At 40.0% G+C, this 21727-nt stretch overlaps 1 protein-coding gene across 4 annotated transcripts in view; it reads left to right on the plus strand.

Annotated features, from left to right (window-relative positions):
• Positions 1-21727, plus strand: part of CCDC146 (coiled-coil domain containing 146) — a 114662-nt gene that overhangs the window by 69376 nt on the left and 23559 nt on the right. For 2 of the 4 annotated variants that reach the window (XM_047850779.1, XM_047850778.1), the window contains exons 3-9: positions 5243-5325; positions 8492-8701; positions 14108-14165; positions 16301-16477; positions 18357-18430; positions 19346-19573; positions 20421-20607. In XM_047850779.1, the coding sequence (XP_047706735.1) occupies positions 5243-5325; positions 8492-8701; positions 14108-14165; positions 16301-16477; positions 18357-18430; positions 19346-19573; positions 20421-20607 (1017 nt within the window). The remainder of the gene's footprint in view (positions 1-5242; positions 5326-8491; positions 8702-14107; positions 14166-16300; positions 16478-18356; positions 18431-19345; positions 19574-20420; positions 20608-21727) is intronic. The other 2 variants (XM_047850780.1, XM_047850781.1) reach the window with 2 other exon arrangements.

Genomic DNA, 21727 nt, shown 5'->3' on the forward strand with positions numbered 1-21727 from the left:
AAGCCAACTATTCATGAGGATAAGATCAAACCAATAAATAGGTAATGTCAAAGAGGCAACAAGAATAGAGTAAGTTAAAAACCATGGTCACTGTGGTTGCCCTGTAGACGCCCACACAAACACCTAATTGTTTCCTCCTGCTGACCCCCTTCCAGATCAGTTCACTTGGTGAAAGTTCTTACTTTCCTTGGAATGTCTTAGAATTTCCATTTTTGAAATTTTTTCCATATCATTACATGCTATCCATGAATCATGAACTCTTGTTAAACTTTCAGCTCTAGAGTAAATGTTTCCTCCCAGTCTCAATTACCAACAAGGCAATTCAGTAACACAAGTACCTATTGTGCAATCATATTTATGAACTTAATGACATACTATCTAACCTTTCCTTATGTATACTCTTTGACAATTTGAATTGGGTCTTATGCACTATTTCTTAGATCCCGCATTTTTAAAACATGACAAACTTGTTTTCTGTGCCCATTTGTATCATGCAGTGTGAAAATGCAACTATTTTTCCATGTTTATAAGTGAAACATTTCATCTATTAGAATTAAGTCTCAAGTTTCCAACCAGAGATAGACCTGCTTAAGGAGACAGCTTACAATTTCACAGAAAGTCACTGTTTGATGAGTATTACATCTAGATTATGAATTTTATTTTTAAGGAGGCTAAAATCCATTCTTTACAGTTTGGTCTTTTTCTTTTTAAGACAGATTTGTTTTTAGGAAAGTAGACCAAATAAAAGATAGCTTATCAATCCTCTTTCTAAACGTCTATGACTTAACTTTTTCCAATTTATATAGAAACTATAAAAACATATCAGATGTTTTGCCCTGCCAGCTTTCTTGACAGATTTGTAGGCATCAAATGCAGTATGGCTTCTGGAGTGTTGGAAACAAGTAGGAAAGGAAACCTCTCTAGCCATCCTGCTTTTTCTGTGGCCATAAAACCCACCAACACGCACCCCTGGCCACCTACCACCAGGCTTCCATTAACTGGTATTTTAGAAGAGACTTAACTTCGGGAAAACACAGCTGAGTTTTCACTACCTTTGACCTTAGAATCTGTCTGTATATGCCAGGTGGATCTGATCATGGCACATTTAGTTTGAAATTTTGCTCTGAATCTCTGTTGTTTACAGCAATAGTTTTCAAGCATGTTTTAATAACCTCTTATTATTAAAAGCAATACATATGTGTTGGAGAAAATTAGAAGATACAGATAAACAAACATAAAAAGACAAAAACCATACATTCTTACTGACCAAAGAACATCATTTAACATATTAGTTTTTATTCTTCTACCTTATTGATATTTGCTATTTGATGAACTATCATTACAGTCTCCTTTAATTCTTTAAATGTGGTTTCCTTTCATTGTTGGGACATATTTATAATAGCTGCTTTGAAGTCTTGGTTAAGTCCAACACCTGCTACCCACCTAAAGAGTTTTTGCCGTTTTTCCCCCTATTTCTTTGAAGGGCTCATAATTTTTTGTTGATAATTGGACATTTTAGATAATATATCATAACAACTCTGGTTTCTGAATCTTCCTAGGCTTCTTGTTGTTGCTGTTACGTTTTTGTTAGCATTGTTCATTTGCTTATTTGTTTAGTGACTTGGCTGGGCTAATTCTGTGAAGTGTATCTCCCCCGAAGTGTGCAGTCTCTGATGTCTCTGATGTAGATATTCTTGCCTTTCTATTTTTAACCTTGCCCTACCCACCTGAATAGGTCTTTAACAATAGGAAGGTGGGGGATATGGGCTCTTTACTGGCTGCCAAGCCTGCCTGGAATAGTTCTTCCACAACATGGACCTCAGGGCAATGGAGGCAGTTCATGGTTCATGTGCCACAGTCTCCCACCGTTCTTACTGAGTTTCAGATTTTATTAAATACATACATCTAAAGTTTTTGCATGCCCTTAGGTCAGTTTCCAGGGACTTTAAATGGCTGTGTTAGATAATTCTGGTGAGTTTAATTAATGTTTCTTTGAGGTAGAAGATTCATCAAGCTCTTCAAGTGACCATTCTGGAAGTTCCATCCCCTGGAAGTGGTCTGTAATTTGTAATTTTACTTATTTGCTTTAACTTACAATGTCAAGGAAATGATTGCAAAATACCAAATGCAGTTATTTACTAACAATAAAACTACTGAGCATAGTGTAAGTGTTATATAGTTTCTTTTGTGTCTAGCTTCTCAAACTGTGAGCTACTTTAGGACAGGACCCATGTCATATTTACTTCTGCTTCCATCATGCAGGACCATGGGTGAGACAAAAAAGTCTTTTCAGCTTGAAAACAAAACTATAAATACTCTATTTGTTTCTAAACAAAGGAGTCCATAATTACCAATGGCTTACCTAGTTGACTAATTACAAGACTGGTCCCCACATGGTCTTCATATCACACACATACACATGCAAACACACATTCACACACTTAACCTTTTCATAACTTTTTTCCCAGTACTTTTTCTCCTTTAAGAGTGCCCTGATGCAAAGTTGTTTTTTTTTTTAACATATTAGACCTTGAAGGCACAGTACCTATGTCCTATACTGTTTTTAGGAACCAATGAAAATGCTTGCGATCTGAAGTAAATTACATATTAGCTCAAAAATACAGAAAGCAAACTGAAAAACCAGAATGTGTTTAATTAAATATCTATAAAATGTAACATTAGGTCAACCTACCAACAGCAACTCAACACTTAAAAAGTTACATGTAAATTATATTTAAGGCGGCATATGAATACATTTTAAGATATTTGATATAGCGAGAAGTAGAACCTTCTCACAGGGCTTAAAAATCTTGTTTACCCAGGATGGAGCTTCCTCAGAAAGTTAAAAATGGAACCACCCTGGATCCAGCAATTGCACTATTAGGTATTTACCTAAAGGATACAAAATTACAAATTCAAAGAGACACATGCACCCCGATGTTTACAGCAGCCCTATGGACAATAGCCAAATTATGCAAAGAGCCTAAATGTCCATCAACTGGTGAATGGATAAAGGAGATATGATGTATATATACACACACGTACATACCGTGGAATGTTACTCAGCCATAAAAAATGAAATCTTGCCATTTGCACCAATGTGGAAGGAGCTAGGAAGTATTATGCTAAGCAAAATAAGTCAGTCAGAGAAAGACAAATACCATATGATTTCATTCATATGTGGAATTTAAGAAACAAAGCAAATGAACAAAGGGAAAAGAGAGATAGGAAAACCAAGAAACAGACTCTCAACTACAGAGAACAAACTGATGGTCACCAGAGGGGGATAAGTTTGAAAGGTGATGGGGATTAAGAAGGGCACTTGTGTTGAGCACAGGGTGTTGTATGGAAGTGTTGAATCACTAAATTGTACACCTGAAATTAATATTACACTGTATGTTAACTAACTAGAATTTAAATAAAAACTTAAAAAAATCTTGTTTACATATCTACCCATATACAGAAAATGAGGGTTGTGAGGATTGGAACCCAGGTCTGGTACCAGCTTGTGGGTGACTCTCAAAAGATCCCAAACACTTTCACAAAAGGGTTTCGTAGTGGATTTAACACTGTTTTTTCTACCCTGATTTGGGTAGAGAGACCATGAAACCTTACTGTGGAGACTCAGACCATCACATTTTATCAGCCACACTCATTCACTCATGCAGCACATGTTTGCCAAGTACCTGCACCAGGTCTGGGGTTCTGCTGGCTTGAGGATACGGTAAAGAACAGAGTAGCCTAGGCCCTTTCTTCATGGTGCTTATACATGAGTTGGGGAGTAACATTTCTTTAGTCACATTTCTTTATTACTTCAGATTGTAATATGGCATCTGTTATTAAGTACAGCATTCTTTTGGGGTGAGTGGTGTGTGTATCTATCTTAATTTAGAAGTCAGAGAAGGCCTGATTACAAATTGATATTTAAGCTGAGGTATGAAGAAAGAATAGGGGTGAAGTCAAGGAAAAGTGAGGAGTGACCAGCACAGAGACTCTGGGGAAGGAAAGAGACTCGTGCATTTACAGAAATAAAAGGCAGGCAGTGTGGCTGGAGCACTAAGAGCTTGAGAAGCGGGTTGGAAAAGAAGACTGGAAAGCAGCAGGGTCACGCAGCACCTCAGGGGTCACACCCAGGGTCTTGAATTCTATTCCACTTGAGTTCTGAACACCCAGCATAGCAAAACCTTGTTTGATTTTTTAAAAGCTCTCCCTGAAAGTAGACAGACAAGGGCCTTGAGTGGACACAGGGAAGGCTAGGGGGACAGTGGAGGTTTCGTTATTGTGGGATGTCACTTAGACTAGCCAGGGATGTCACAGAGAAAGGAGAGGGAAACAGATGGATTCAGGAGATATTTTGGAGGTAAGAACCACAGGGCATTGATAAACACAAATCTTTCCTTTAGCTCCATTTTTTGATACTATGTCAGTAGCAGCTCAGGTAAAGTCAAACCTAACACAAATGCTCACTGCATTATGGTAAAACTTCAGTGTTTTGTGTTGCACTGTGATGTCTATTACTACTTATCATCTAGTTCTGAGAGTAAAAGTTCTTTTACCCAAAATGAAAAAGAAACAAATAATAGCACTTTACGTACCAAACAAACTCTCATGTTTCTTCGACAGTAGAGGCAGAGAGATTGTGGTGTAGGGGAGTGGTCGTGGATTTTTAGAGCTGGACCACTTGGGTTTACATCCTGACACACCGCCTTTAACTAGCTCTGTAACTTTGACACAAATCACTTAACTTTCCAAACCTTAGCTTAAAACGGCGATTCATCCCTACTTCACAAAACATCTTTGAAATAACTGAAATATAACACTTGCTTGTAATAGACGCTCAGCTATTACTAATAAATAAGTAATTTATTAGTTATCTCAACTTACAAATTGTTGTAAGTTTTTAACTTAACATCTATACTATTCAGGCTGTTTGCTAAAACTAGAAATATGTTTTCTTAGAATTGGAAGAACTTAATTCCTTCCCTCAATTTACAGATGGAGAAATCATAGTCTAGAGAGGTAAGAGCCTTGCTCAGGAACGCAGAGCTTACTGGAGGCAGAATAGAACTAGAATTATTTTCTGCAAACACCCAGCATTTTTGTAATATACCATCCTGTCTGGTGTGTTTCCTCTCTAATGTCAACTGGAAAGATCTTATAAGATATCCATATATCCATTTTATCTCTGCTTTAAGCATAAAGAGTGTGATGGCTAATCGTGGTCTTGTGTTCTCTTTGTTAGTTACATGCTATGGGAAAACTTCCTGGAACCAGAATGGCAGAGTTAAAAGCGAAGTACACCTTGCTACATGATACCGTGATAAGGTATGCTATTTGCAGATGTGGAGACATCTTTTATCATATTTATATTTCTTTTTTTGTGATGGGATCTATCTTGTTTTTTATTCTCCCAAAAGCAGGCCTTGAGGCAAAGATTTGAGTTCAAGTAGTTTGAGAAGTGATACCGGAAATTATCGTGGGAGAATGGGGAAGTGAGATGGGGAAGAGAGGAATCCAGCCAGGGTGTGTTAATGTGCAGGTTAACACTGTGGCCAACTGGTGCTCAGTCTCACTGAGGACCCTCTGATTGTGTAGAACACACCTCGGAACTCTCCCACCGAAGGGTAAGGAAACTGGGATATTTGTCCACTAATTTCCATCCATCGTTGATCAAAGATTACTCCTAGGGAGAGGAGCTCCCCCACACTTCTAGCATGCCTTTTGAGAAGCCAAGTAAGTTGCTATGGCTAGACAAAGCTCTCAGGCAGAAGCACACAGGTCTGTCGGGATGTACGGTAACTGTCCACCAAAGCTACAGGTGACCCCAGAGTGGGCCAAGGGGACTTGGTGGGGCACTGACATTATCAACTACAGGACACTCCTACAGCGTTCCGTGCTCCCCACCTCCCTTCACGCACTAGCACAACCCCAGGCTACATCTGCTGAGGCTTCAGTTTTCTCACCTCTTCCTTCTACTCTAGGCTACTCTCCTAATCTTAGTCACAATCAACAGCATGTAAGAATATGCTTCCACAGGACAATTCCACAAAGTTTCCTAAGCACCTGCTATCAGCCAGTGGGAATCAAGAGGGAAGGAGAGTGAAGAAAGAAGGGAAATCCTGTTCTGCTGCTACTCCTTACTACTCCCCAGCCTCGTTCTTCCTTTTCTCCATAACCTCCTGCCTCATAACCTGGCATAGGGTCTTCATCAAAAGCCAAGGAGAGGCAGCAATGGATAGAAACTCCCTCCTGTCATTCCCCATCCATCCTGTCCCCCAATCTGCAAACATTAGCTCTACTTCTTTTCCTGCCCAAAGTCATTTGACTACTTTCAGGAAGGGAGCATGAGGGAAAAGTGAAGCAGCAGGAGAAGAGCAGAGCTCCATCTCTATGCACCCTTCACTTTCACTCCATCCAGGTTCCTAACAACCCCCCAGCTCTGGCTTCTCCTCCTCCTCCTCCTCCTCCTCCTCTGTGCCAGCCTCAAGCTAACTCTTCACCCTTATCCTGTCATTTCCCACAATTGGCCCCAACTGGCAGTGTAGACAGATAATTCTCAAGATACACGAACTTGGAGGATTTAGATGGAAAGTCTGGGTAATCTTTTTCAACATACTTCACACTGCTTAAGTGGGGGGCGGGGGGAATCCATGCAGTTCTCAGAACATCCCTTCAAGACTCTTTGCCAATATGAGTCCTACAGCAACACTTCTCACCCTCCAGATAGCTCTAGTCTAGAGCCCAGCCCAGAGAGCCTTGTGGGGTGCTGATTCAGCTTCCTCCTTGCCCGGGCCCCAGTGACAGACGGCCATGTAGAACCAAGACTATGGCCTTGGTTATTTCTTCCTAGTTCCAGGTTGTGTTGCAAAACCATTACTTCCCTTCTGCTACCCACATTTTACCTCCTCTTGACCCTTTAGTTCCCTCTCTTGTGATTACAAACACCCACCACCCTCTCCCACTCCTCCTGCCTGGGGGGCGAGAAAAGCACGAAGACGCCAACTCTCCACTCTTGCTGCTGGGGCTGTGACAGGGCATATAGAGCCTGGAAATGCTGAACTGAAGCTGAATGAATTTTGCATAGGAACCACGTTATAAAAGTTGTTCAGTTCTCTTATGCTGGCGCAGTCTAAGTCCGTGTAGGCGAATTACCATTTGTGTTCTGGCTGGAACCCTAACCACCTTGTCCACTTTCTTTCTGGGGGAAATCAGGCACCGTGGCACAAGCCAACAACCATTCACAATTCCACAGTTGAAGATCAGGCCACTTTGGATTTACCAAGTATATTAACATGCAAGGAAACCAAATTGTAAGAAAAAACTCCAACTTCGGTTAACAGAAATCATATGTGTTACCACCATAGCTGTGTTGGTATTTGGTACCTAACATAGTGCCTGGGGCATAGTATGTCCCAGTAAATGTCTCACTGGATGTTATTGAGCAAATGACATATTAACACTAGGGGAAATGGGTGGAGCAGACAACTTCAATTGAGACAGCCTTTGTCAAGTCATTGGGCATCTCTGCAAATGAGAAACCTGAAGATTTCTGCCGGCAAGGGTCCTTGCTGGGGTGTGCACCAAAGAGGCGTGCTGACTTTAAAACCGGAAATGGCACCAGCCCTGTCTCGATTCCAAACAGGAGAGGTAGCTAATGTGAGGCAGCTGGGTTTTTGGGAAACGTGAATCAAGTCTGCTGGTAAGGCTACAGCTGGGGCTAGCTTGCAGCACAGATGAATGAGTTTTAGAAGCTTTCACCAAGTCCAGTTTCCGTGTCCATTCAAATCTGCTTCTTGCCAGATATTTAACCTTTTTTCCTATATAGTAACAAGACCTAGATAGGGGATCCCCCTCAACTGTGACATTTAAATCTGGCTCTAGCCAGACATTGAAGATAGGATCAGAAACCTGTAAGGGAGTTTATGTCCATAATTTTATAGGAAAATTTTTCTTCCCAGTTTCTTAGTAAAGTGTCATTAGAAAACTTTATTGTTTCTTAGTTCATTAAGGAGGAAGAAATTTCCCTACAGTCAGGTCAGGAGAATTCAAGAATTAGAGCCAGCATTGCTGAGGCAGTTAAACGGAGGACCCACTCTCTTATTATCAACCCCACCCCACCCCCTGCCAGTCCGGGAAGTCATGATTGTTCTTCAAAGCCCAATAAAAATACCATATTCCCATCCAACTCAGTGCTTTCTCTGTCTCTCCCACCATTTTGATCTACACAATAGTGGTAGTACTTGTCAGCTGGTACTCCAGCTTCCTATTCCATCTGTTCCCCTTCCTAGATTGTGAGTTCCATTCACCTCTAGTACCTACTGTAATACTTGGCACAAACTTATCACTGAATTGAATTGTACTGAGGAACGGAAGGAACCAGGAACTGTGTGGACACGCTCCCTCCTCTCCTTGCTAGATCTCTACAGGAGTTCCTATGGATGTTAAAAGTACACCTTTCTCATTATTCCAATCTCTGTTTCATGGCTCCCAGCACACAGGAGTCAGAGGTCCAGCTGCTCCAGGATGCCAAACGTTTCACCAAGCAAATACAACAGCAGCAATTTCACCTGCAGCAAGCTGATAATTTTCCTGAGGCATTCACCACTGAGGTCTCTAAAATGAGAGAACAACTTCTCAAGTATCAAAATGAATATAATGCAGTGAAGGAAAGAGAGTTCCATAATCAGTACAGATTAAATAGGTAAGTGCACAATTCTCTCAAGCACACTGAAGACACGCTTGAGGAAAGCTCTTTCCACATAAATAAAATGATAAAAATTAAACTAAATTAGGAAGGAACTTTAGGCACACTGAGTGTAAGATGGCAATGTTAAGATGATTACAAGCCTAGCTCTTTCCTTGATTGCCTAGAACGGGCCATCCCTGAACAAGAAGGTAACACAACTTATAGAAAAAGGCTCAAGTGACAGGGAGACGTGTTCATGGAGGAGATCTCTACTGTGTTTTCTTGTGTCCGGAAAGTCATAAGCTTTGGAAGTTGCAGCCAAAGAGCACACTACATGGAACAAAGACCTGGCACACACTCTCGCCCTCTCTGGCCCTGATGGTAGCCCAGTATCATTTTGGCAGGACCAGACCACACGGCCGCACGGCGGACGCCCCACATGTACTTTGCAGACAAACCTGTGTGAGCTGAGGTTACATCTAGCTCACTATATTTTTCTAATACACGAACACAGACCACTTGTTCAACCTTGTTCTCCTGAACTATCCCTCAGGATCAAGAAAGACAGTACTATCCTTTTGGAAGACACATTTACTTATCCAGATCTAGAGTATGTCATTCAGTGAACTAACATAGAAAGGTACTGCTAGAAAGGCAAATAGTATTTCCAAAATCTCTAACATTCCTCCTGTGGAGGGAGTAGCAAGTCAGTGGAAGAGTTTGTTCAGCAAATCACACTATTTAGATTGAATTTCAAAATGAGTACAGTCCACGCTTTGTGCTGTGGTATGCTGGATGCTGTGCCTGGGCACTGAAGAGAAAGCCAAATAATCACTCCTAGGATTTGTTACCTTTAAAGGTGGCAGAACTTTCCTCTGGCTAATTTTAAGAATCTCAGTAGATCTCTGACAGAACGAATATAATTCATTGCTATCGAGAGTTAAGCAAATTATTTAAGTGACTTTCTGAGGGCTCTGTAAGCCCTGGGTTTTGAAATCTTCTCTTTGGGTCCTATCTTTTCAACTGGGGGGCTGCAGAAGGCTAGCTTCATCAGGAATTACATTCAGGGCAAAAAAAAAATCTGAGTTCTCTTTTGTCTTTCAATCTAAACTTGTTTCAGGCTCACACTGAGATCTATAAAAAGAAAGGCTAGCTATTTCTGTGCTCTGTAAGCACTCTTTCAGTTGAGAAAATAATGAAATTAAAACAATTGGTGGTTGTTCATTAGTATTGAAAATAAGAATGCTTGACATTTCCATGAAAGGGTAAAGGGAACATAAGTCAGTTGATATTTAAATTGTTTAAAATTTCCAAGTATTCCTGCCAAGGAAAAAACCCAGCAACAACCAGAACTCTTGCCTTTTAGGTATAGACAGGCAAATTGTTCACTGAGTTGCCTGGGATAGGGAGGGAACCGTGCATAGTGACCTACAGTGAACAAGAATATTCAGGACTCACATTTGCAGAAATGTTTATTGTGTATTGTTTTCGGATTTGCAATGCATAATACTTTGAGCTTGAGCAGACTTCCTCACATCTCAAGTTATTAACAAACTTATTTTCATAAAAATAATGGTGATTCCCAAAGGAATACCAGGAAACAATTATATAGGCTGCGTATTTCATTGGCTTTAACATATTTTATATCACACTGTATAGAAACAAATTCACTCAACACTCTCTCCCCAGGAAAAAAGTAGATATTTTCATCCCCACCTAAAAATAAAGAAATTAAGCCAGTGAGAGAAAACCATTCATTCAAATACACAGATGATATTTTTCAGATCAGTACAACAAACTCATTTTATTCAGGGTCTAAATAATAGAAGCTCTAATAAGTAACACCCCTCCACCCCAATATCTTTAGGAACTTCTGAATCACTGGCAGCTATGAAGAATAATTTATTGTTCAAATGCTCTAGAGAATAAAATTTTACTCTATAATTTGGTTGACTTTTCTTATGCTGTCACATAATATAAACTCTATTTAATAACTGCTAATGGTAAGTTACAATTAAATCTATTACCATAGTTTCAGTTATGAGATTAATACTCATTGACCTCTTGAATATGCAGTTTAGGAAAGAATTTGCAACCCCTGTAGCACCTGGGTGGCTCGGTTGGTTGAGCATCCGACTTCAGTTCAGGTCATGATCTCACAATTCGTGGGTTTGAGCCCCATGTCGGGCTCTGTGCTGACAGGATGGAGCCTGGAGCCTGCTTCTGATTCTGTGTCTCCCTCTCTCTCTGCCCCTCCCCCACTTGTGTTCTCTCAAAAATAAGTAAATATTTTTTTTAAAAAAGGATATGTAACCTTAAGTAAGCTCAATTAATATTATAAATAATGAAGTTTTTAAATACTAGTGAGAACTCAAAAAATTTTTTAAAATATATATTTATTTATTTTGAGAGAGAGAGAGAGTGTACACATGTGGGGGAGGGGCAGAGATACTGGGATTGAGAATCCCAAACAGGCTCCAGGCTGCCTGCAATGCAATGCTGAGCCAGGCTCAGGGTTCAATCCCACCAACTGTGAGATCATGAACTTGAGAGTCAGACTGACGCTTAACTGACTGAGCCAGCCACCCAGACACCCTGAGAACTTATGTTGAAACAAAGTAGAAGTCATTATCTTTCTAAAAACAGCCTCTGAAAAGATTTTCCAATATCCTTTTCAACCATTTCCTTGCCTTCACTTTGTTACCTTTTGGGGCTTCCCTGCTTTCTAATAACTCCTCAGATTTGGACAGCAAGTAAATTGTGTCTCTGATACTAAATCTGATGCATTCTGACAAGTCTTGGCCAGGTGGGGAAACAAGGCCATGGCGAGTTATTGCTGTCTGTCACAGGTAGGGACATGGAGAGTGGGGGCCCTCATGCTGTTCACGTGCAGGGCTATCCCAATGTGACCCTGGCCTTAGTGACTGCTCATTATTCCAAGCTGGTCCCTGCCATCCCTGTGGTGTAATCCGGGCTTGGTAGCCGTTTGCCATTCTTAGTCCAATAGTAACAGCAAAGTTGGAACCAAGAAACAAACAGATGCAGCAAGAAAGGAACAGAGGGATTATTTTAGCAAAGCATCTGGAATTCTGGAATGTTACCTACGACACAGGGGCACACAGGTCATTAGGATTAGTAGTAAGGAAAAATTCACCGCTGGAATAGATTTCACTTCCTAAACACTTTTTAAATCTTTCCTGCTCTCCTTGTGGCAATCAAGAGCAGAATGAGCTTAGAACAGGTTTTGCAGGGTGTGGTCTTCATATCTAAAAGAGAAGGACCTGAGAAACTTGGTTGAAAGGCAGATCCAACCTTAAAACTAATGATTCCAAGCCTTCTCACCCAAGGCAGCATTTGCAGTTTTTACAAGATCCCAGCATACTTCTGAGAAATGTCAGAGTTTTAAGAACTGTTGGCTCCGAAAGTAGTTCTCAGCCCGGACTACAAGGTTAGAATCCACCCGAGTCTTCTGTCAGTGATCACCAGTCTGTGCTTAAACACCTTCTGACGGGAGCACACAGCCTCCCACAGCAGCCCATTCCAGCTTTGGACAGCCTGATTTTTAGATGTTTATGGTTTGTATTGGTTCAAAAATCTACCTCTTGCAACTTCCACTGACTCAGACTGGTTCTACTACTGATAGTGAAAGATATCTCTTGCACATGGCCACACACAGGGTTTCCTGCATTGTCTCTTCACTCCCAAGTCCTTAAAATTAAAAACCTTTGAGGACATGGTTTCAGTTAGGACACTCTTGCTGCAGAAAAGAAATAAATCCTGAGTAGCTCTGACACTGAAGCACCCCTTAGTCAGGAAAGCTGAAAATGTCAGACAGATTTAAAGTTTGATGTCAGTTTAAAAGGTTAGAAGTTGATATATATCAAGAGGCACAAAAGTATTTTTTCTTTATCTCAGTAATGCCATGCAAAAAGGAGAATCCAGAGGAGGGGAAAAAAGACATTAATGCACAAGAATATTTATTACATGATTACTTTTAAGAGTAAAAAACTGAAAGCAATCTAAATTCTAAAAATAGTGGAATATTTAAATAATAATGTGTTCCACAGACAGGCAGCTTGATACTGAAAAGCACCGTGGAGTCAGAGCTCAATTTCTAGGTTTGAATGTCAGTTTAGTTTTGATTGTGTGACTTTGGAAAAGGTGCTTAACTCCTCAGTTTTCTTCATTTGTACAATGAAGATAATACCTATGTAGTAAGTTCTGAAGTTTAGAAATGCATGTAAATTACCTGATATAAGTTCAGTAAAAGATAGACAATGTTTGGGATTGTTTTATTATGCTACACTCACCCACTAGGAAACCTTGAAACTAACTATTAAATTGCTAATTACAAAGACTGTTTTGCAGTTGGGAAGCTACTTTAATTACATGTTAGGTAAAAATGGATTCAATCATATATACACGTTTTATATAATTTAATTAAAAGATACAAGGAAAATGAAAATGATCAACTGTGATGGGATGGGATTATGAATGATAAACTTCTTTATAAATAGAAAAATACACATCTCTTAAAGGGAAAGTCAGTTTTTCTTAATAAAAAACACATGATAGAGACATAATTAGTTTAAAATGTCCTAAAGAATTAGCCATCTTATGTTTCTTTAAAAAATATATTATTTTATATTTACTTAAAGGAAAGACTGTGAGTCTTATCTTGTGGGAGAGCTTCAAGTCACCATTTTTCCAACTCAGGGACGCTAAGGTGGCCTTTACAATCAAAATATGACAGCACACTACCACCCCCTAGTGGCAGCCTGCATGAGGTGTAGGATCAATAGGTTGGAAGTTAAATATTGTCAATGTGTATGCAAGCTCTAACAGCAAAGGCCTAAGTATTCAAAACTCTGAAAGTTCAACTTCAACTTGTGTCCCAGCTAACCTACATTAAATTCCATGTGGTACGTACTTATTACACTAACCTTAATTTACATTATTGCAAATAAAAATTCATAAAAATAAAAGCTGGTGTGCATGTTTTGCTCCAACTTCCCAGATCTACTGGCTCGTGAGATCTGCTTATTTGATGGAGCTTGCGGAAGTTATTGCAGTAATCCAGGCAGGCACTGGTTCATTGCCAGTAGTATAAAAAAAAAAAAAAAAGAAAAGAAAAGACCCAGAGCCTGCCTGGAAGGAGTCAGAGACTAGTGGGGAAGGGCCTGCTACCAAGTAGCTATAATGCGATAATATAACTGTTCTAATGGGTTGGTATACACAGTGTTGTGGGAGGACTGGGGAGGAAGCACCTAACCGGGAGTCACTGAAGCCATCATAAAGAACGGACACCAGGTTCCCTGGCAAACAAACACAGGAAGTGCATTCTAAGAGAAAATAGAAAGTTATTACTGCAGAAATAGCTTACTCTTTTGTACTTTGTCAAATTTGTTTTTTTTTTAACAGCTTAACAGAAGAAAAAAACCTCATAATAAAGGAATTTGAGAAGATACCTAAGCCAGGAGTAAGTCTTAGATGGTCTACAGTTTGTTAATACAACTGGATTCAAATATCCCTTTTGATAAATATTAATGTTTATCACAACAACCATACCCTGGGACATTTGAAAGATCCAAAAGTCTTAACTATGGACAATGCTGAAAGGAATAACTTCTGGAATACACATAGTGATGCCTATTACAGGCTTAGCTATTTGGCATCTAATATAGGCTGTGTTTAGTTGGACAATATCTGCTTTGTTTTTAGAAAAAAAAGGGGGGTGTCTGTGGTTAGCACTTAAAAACATTATTTTTGCATAGTTATTACCCTCAGAGCTTCTTGAACATCTCAAGCTTACTATAAGACATTTTTATAAAGGAGATGTACCACGTATCCATTCCTGCATAACAAACTGCCCCAAAACTTAGTGGCCTAAAACAGCCAACATTTCTTATTTTACACAGAGGTTTCCTGGTCTGAGCTGGTTCCGTTGGGGCTGGGTGGTCCAAGATGGCTTCATTCATCTGTCAGCCAGTTGGCAGGCTAGCTGGTCTAAGATCACATGTCACCAGTCACATAGTAGTGGAAGGGTTTCCAGCCTCAAAAAAAAAACAGCCTCAAGTGATGGCAGACCCCCAAAGCATAAGACCTTTCAAGCCTCTGCTTTTGTAATCCATCATTGGTCAAAGCAAGTCACATGGCTAAGTCTAGAATCAAGGGATAGAGAAACGGGCTCTACTTTTTTTTTTTTTAATGTTTATTTATTTTTGAGAGAAAGACAGTAAGAGCCAGAGAGAGAGAGAGAAAGGAAGAATCCTAAACAGGCTCCGGGCCCTGAGCTGTCAGCACACAGCCTGAGCAGGGCTCCAACTCACTAACCATGAGATCATGACCTGAGCTGAAGTTGGATGCTTATATGACTGAGCCACCCAGGCTCCTCTAAGCTCTACTTCTTAATGAGAAGAATGACAAATATCTATAGGAACAGGAGGAATTGGGAGTCCATTTTTGTGAGATCACATTTTTTGTGATCTATCACACAAAGTAAAGAGAAATGTCACTACATTCTGCACTGTTACCCCCTTCTGAATGGTTATATTTCAGAAGCATGTTGTTGGTGTTTTCATTCCAAAGCAAAAAAACCTGTTTGTCATAGAGTAAAATACTACTTTTTTATACGTGTGTGTATATGTATGAGTATAGATATGTACATATACATATATAGCATATAAAATATACATTATTATATAAGTACCTACCTACCATTTACACACAGATTTTATGGGAAAAAGAATTTTGGATTTTAGTTCCAGACCATAGGATCACCAATTTTACCCTCTCTCATCAGCATTGGAGGGTGGAGATATGTAGAAAACCCAGAGCAGGCTAAATGGATCCATTCGCTCAGTCATTAATAATGTGTAGATTTTCTGAGTACAAGGCTTCTCTCCCATAAGTCAAACACTCCCCAAATAATCAGGCAAGGGAACAAAGATGTGTTGAGTCTGGAGTGGAGGGCCTTTGGGGAGAATATGAATGGGTTAGAAAGAGGGGGATTAAGGAGCACAAAGGGTTGGGTTTTCCAAATATGAACTCCTCAGTCTTTAATTCTCATGTGGGATTCAGGTGAACCAGAAGCCCAATAGTCAAAGATGGTTTGCATCTGATGTCAAATCACAAAGCTACTAGAAAATGGGCTGGAAATTTTCACTCATGCTTTTTTGGTATGAAATAAAAATTAACTCAGAAAAAGGACACATTGAAAATATAGGACAGAGGGGCACTGGACTAGCTCAGTTGGAAGAGCATGTGACTCTTTTTATCTGGGGGTTGTGTTTGAGTCCCATGTTGGGTGTAGAGATTAAAATAAAATCTTAAAAAAAATAAATAAAATAAAATACAGGATAGAAAGGAGCCACTAGTAAAAAAAAAAAAAGAGTTTGAATCTAATGTAAAGTGTTTAATACATGAAGTACAACTGTCATGCCTTGATTGAAGATGTCAGAAGTCATTTTTGTATCTAACTTTGGAAGAAGTCATTTGTGAAACTCAAAACAAATATAATCAAAATGGTGAGTAAAATTATTTTTAATTTGATTTTTAGGTAGACAGATACTTGCTCAGGCTCTATATAACCTGATAATTTTCCTGACTTTTAAGGAAATGGAGAAGAAGATGAGAATACTGAGAGAAAGCACTGAAGAATTACGTAAGGAAACAATGCAGAAGAAATTAGAAATTAAAAATTTACGGGAAGATTTGGCATCTAAGCAAAAGCAATTACTGAAGGAGCAGAAGGAACTAGAAGAACTGTTGGAATATCAGGTCAACCTAAAGGTGTGTTACTTACATAAATATTTAAACATTGTTCCTCTGTGGACATAAAAATGCATGGTTATCAAGATTAACTACACAGGTTTGACAAAGAGGGGTAGCATCACACAAACTGAAATATTCAGCATTGTGACTGATCTAATCAAACTAAACCTGGGCCCTGGGAATTCACAAAAAATTTTAAGAGTGTTTGACAGAATCTCTCCAACTTGGAGCCCTGGCCCAGGGAAAAGACCTCACTAAGAATTTTTTTCTACATTAGAATTGGATGTCACAAACACAGTGACTTCTTTGAAGAGCAACCAAATGTCCTAACCTCTTGCATATATTTGTATAACTTTACCCTTATCTGTGTGATTTCACTTTACTTTCTCCTCCCCATGAAAGTGACTAAGACTTTGTTTATGCATTTATGTTTTAGGAAATAATTAAAATTCATTTTATTTTGAAAAATACATAACTCTCAAAACAATTTAAATAACTTAGAATTATTTTACCTTTTTAACAGTTTATTTATTTTTGAGAGAGAGAGCATGCGTGAGTGGGTGAGGGGCAGAAAGAGAGGGAGGAAGAGAGAATCCCAAGCAGGCTTGGCGCTGTCAGTGCAAAGCCCAATGTGGGGCTTGATCCCATGAATGGTGAGATCATGACCTGAGTCAAAATCAAGAGTGAGACACTTAACCTACTGAGACACCCAGACACCCCTAGAGTTGGTTTAGAAACAACATCTGAGACTCATTGGCTTAAATGACAATTATGATTCACTTTGACCACTTTTTCCTTGAGGGTCTTAGAGCAGTCAAACACGACGTGCCCAGCTGCTACCTGGAACATAGTACCTCAGCAGAGATAGATTTACAAGGAGCCTAACAAAGCTAAAGCTTCAGGCCCCTCACTTGCATGAACCTCTTCCAAGGCCCTGTACCTATTTAGCATTTATAATTCTTTACTCTTTATCTTAGAGAGGCCCCCTGACAAATCATAAAAGTCTTAGCCTTACAAAATTTGGACCTGCCCCTGGACTGAGCGAGATCCCCGGGGTAAATTCACTTCACTGCCATGATGTGTTCAACCTCCATGCATGTATTACCCCAGGCACCAAAGTCCAGTGTGATCCTTGGGCAGGAAGGGCTGTTTCATAACGCCTGCCCTGTACATAAGTGGCTTGAGGCTAAAATTGAACCTTCTGCGAATCCACAGGGCATAGTGAAAAGTGGTACTAGCCAAAATTAGCTTTTGATCTCGGCCTTACCACTTCCTAGCTGCGTGACTTTGGGGAAATTATTTAAGCTTTCTTAGCACAAGTCTTAGGGTTCCCTAGAAGCAGAGTTTCTAGTATTCAGACAAATACTCATTGAGGGAGGTCTCTAAGGGGAATCTGATAGGAATGTCAGGAAAGTTGGGAAAGAAACTAGGCCAAAATATGTTTTCAGGAAAATACTGGTCTCAACCTGATCCTGTGGGAATCTCTAGACCGTGAATTCCACCCAGAGGCAGGGGGGATGGGCCGTGGTATCACCACATCAATTAGTCATTGGTCACAGAGAGCTGCCCCCTTCCCTGCATTCCCTATCCCTTGAGAAGACAGGTCTGCTGAGCCAGTGGCAATCCTATGGAGAGGAAAACAGGCATGAGCCAACCCCCGCAAACCCAGAAAGATGGGTGGACATCCATAAAGGGAACAGACAGTATTCGTTACACTCAGCTACCTCCTCTTTAAACTGGTTACAAACCATGTCTTATAAGGTCACTGTGAGTATTAAATGAAATAATTAAAGCACCCTAGACAGTAGAGGGAAGATAAGAATTCTACACATTGTACTTCTTTTCTATTTAACTCTGGTCTAAAATTACATAATGTAACATTCCTTTTCTTTACTAGGATGAAGTGGTCCACCATCAAGCTGTTCCTGTACAAATTGGAAAAGAGATAGAAAAAACAACACGCAAAAAAGTGTATGACTTAATATTATTTTTTAAGCCCTCCCAGCCCTAAGTTAGTGTATGCTCACTAAAACGAGAATATTAGCCATTGAACACATCAAATTACTATTACAACCTTTGAAATATCTGCATTTAGCCTTGACTCAGTTGTGTGTATCAAGTTCATTAAAAGAAAGTAAGGCAGCATATTACTAACATTCATAACATTTATTTATGTCTGTTTCCAATTTATAAATTGAATCTGTATGGAGTGTCCCTACAGATGTTAACAAAGCTGTGCAAAAGATAAATTATTGGAATTTTAATGTGTAGAATTTTATGGTGTGTCAGCCAGCCAGAAGCCTAAAGCCCAGATGACAGTAACTCTACTTTGTCATCTAATCACCTGGGGAACACCCCCAAACATTCAGAGCAATTTTGGAGGCAGAAATCATGGAGGAAGTTCTTAAGGTTTAGAGGAGCTCAAAAAAATAAAGATAAATGAAGAAAGAAAAATTCTGGAGAAACCATTTGATTGCTCTGGTAAGGAGAAAGAAAAAAGCAGGCATTAGTAACAGTTCTAAAAGCCACCTTGTCACGACCACCAAAATTGAGAGATTCAGGTCAGTTCAAGAAGGCTGGTCAGGGAGAGGGTAGATCCCAGAAGGTGGTGCAGTGGGGAGCCAAGGAGGAAGTAAGGAGGCTGGACAAATCACTGCCCTCACTGGCACTCAGTGGAGACACCCCTAAGTCCCGCTCATCTGTGATCTTCATCCCACTTCTGAGTTCACTACTAGCTCTTCTATCGCCTCTTCAGGTAGTAAAAATAGGCAGAGACAGCATGAGCTCGAAATAAGGCAAACGTGTGTGTGTGTGTGTGTGTGTGTGTGTGTATACACATATGCATGTATGTATGTAACTGTATCTGTATGTATGTACCACCCACAGAGAAATGGAAAAGAAAAAAATTGTCTTAGAATATGAACTTGAAGAGCTAAATGACTTCCTAAAGAAAGTTGAAACCAAAATTAATTCCATAATGGAAGAGAAGGAGGATGTAATAAAGGAAGTTGAAGGCAAACGAGCCTTACTTGAAATAAAAGAACGAGAATATAACCAATTGGTCAAGCTGTCGGAATTGACCAGAGAGAATGAAGCAACTTCACTGACTGAGAGGTTATATTTATGTGTGTCTGTCATCTAAACTTGTCTTCAGTTTCTACTTAAGGATTCAAAACATAATCTCAAACACATTTATGTTGACTCAATAAATAGTTTATAGAATTTTGAATAGATTTTTACCTTTATTAAAAAATAAAGTATTTCCCAGTATTTTTCCCCATTGTTTACTCATCATTTTCCTCAATTTCTTGTGACCAAATCTCAAGGACACAATGTTTATATTGTAAGTTTTTGAAGTGTGCCTCTGAAAAGTATATCACTGGAGTATGCTATAGTTGTGGGATCTTTCCTACATATGAATGGTATTCTTCAGGTAATCATGACTTTTTCCTAATGGGAATAATTTTGTGGTCCATGCAATTCCTTGGGAAGGTGTTAATTCCTATTTGTAAATAAAATTTTAGGGAAACTGGGAACCTCTGTCTCTGCTGAGCTGCTATTTTTAAAAATATTTTTATGTTTATTTATTTTTGAGAGAGAGTAAGTGGGGCAGGGGCAGAGAGAGAGGGAGACAGAATCCAAAGCAGGCTCCAGTCTCTGAGCTGTCAGCACAGAGCCCGAAGCTGTCGGGGCTTGAACTCCCAAACCATGAGATCATGACCTGAGTTGAAGTCAGACGCTTAGTGGGGTGCCACCCGGGTTCCCTCCATTTGGGTTTTTTTAAATTAGCCTGGGACTCTAAATGATACCAACTTACAAATAAAGTTGCTTTTAGCATGATTTAACGTTGGATTCTCATACGAGGATAGTTCTGTATGAATATGCTGAGTATGCTGTCTTGAGAAGCATGAAGGGCAGTTGATGACAAATCACTTTCATTTTCTCTCTTTTCCTGGAACAGAGGAATCTTGGATCTCAATTTACGAAACTGTCTCATTGACAAGCAGAACTACCATGATGAACTTTCTCGTAAGCAAAGAGAAAAAGAACGAGATTTTCGAAATTTAAGAAAGATGGAGCTACTCTTGAAAGTGTCCTGCGATGCACTCACTCAAACTCAAGCACTACATCAAAGGCTTCTATTAGAGGTGGGTGCTGTGCACCACTTTTTGATTTTTCAAGATCTGTGCCATCTTTTTGAAGTAAAGATATCTTAAAAAGTTGTTTTTGCTACCAATAAAAAAATGGAAAACAGAGAATGCTAATTTTAAAACTGCATCAAACCTATCATAGAGGCTCTGTCTTAACGTTTTTCGATCTCTTTTTGCTAACCCAAGGTTAGAGACGTGTCTTATTTGAATCAGGCATCAGCTTGGCCAGGGGAAGCAGTGAGGCCATCCAGGTCTGGAAGAGCTCAAGGCTTCACTACAGAGTAGGACCAAGTGGACCACTGTCTATACCAGTTGAAAGAGTCAGATCCAGCGTGGTGTCACTGCAGACTGCAATAGTCAGGGACTAGATAAAAGTTTGTCAGTCAGCCTGCACCTCCAACTAGCCAGGGTCCAACAGAACCCAGTGGCAGGCTACCTGGGTACTTCTGAGCAGTACCAATGATGTACTCCAGTCAGAGGATGCTCAGGATAGCTGGTATCTTCTCACTATCTCTGTGCTCCCAAGTGAGGGTGTTTGGTCTTGTTGCCTCTGCACTCTCCTCCATCAGCAGCCTCTACTAATTGAACAAGCACTTCTGAAAGGCAGTAGGTCCTTGAGCAGGATGCATCCTTTGGTGGAAAAGAGAGCAGTCTCTGAGGTGAAGCAGCCGGGTGTATAAAAACCATACCCATTCTTTTCAGTATTGTCATGCTCTGTGACCATAAGGAGGTTCATGACCTCAGAAATTTAAACAGGAGTTTCCAACTCTGCTAGACACTACTGATCCTAAGCTATACCTAATTCTCCTCTCCTTCTGGGCATGTGGGAAGTGTATACTTCCCTGCAGTTGAACAGAGTCACATGACTAGTTCTGGCCAATAGATTGGGATGGAAGGGACACATGTCACTTCCAGCCCGGAATATCTGATTGCCCGTGTGAGACCCTCTAGCTTTTTTCCTCTCCCACAGCAGTTGTGGAAGTACATGATGATACATAAGTGCTGTAAAATGGAAGCAGTCCAAAGGCTCAGCCAATAGTGGTCTTGGACTCAGGTGCCTGGGTGGCTCAGTCAGTTAAGCGTCCGACTTCAGCTCAGGTCATGATTTTGCAGTTCG

This window comes from Prionailurus viverrinus, chromosome A2 (genome assembly GCF_022837055.1).
Source record: "Prionailurus viverrinus isolate Anna chromosome A2, UM_Priviv_1.0, whole genome shotgun sequence".
In the NCBI taxonomy this organism is placed as follows: domain Eukaryota; kingdom Metazoa; phylum Chordata; class Mammalia; order Carnivora; family Felidae; genus Prionailurus; species Prionailurus viverrinus.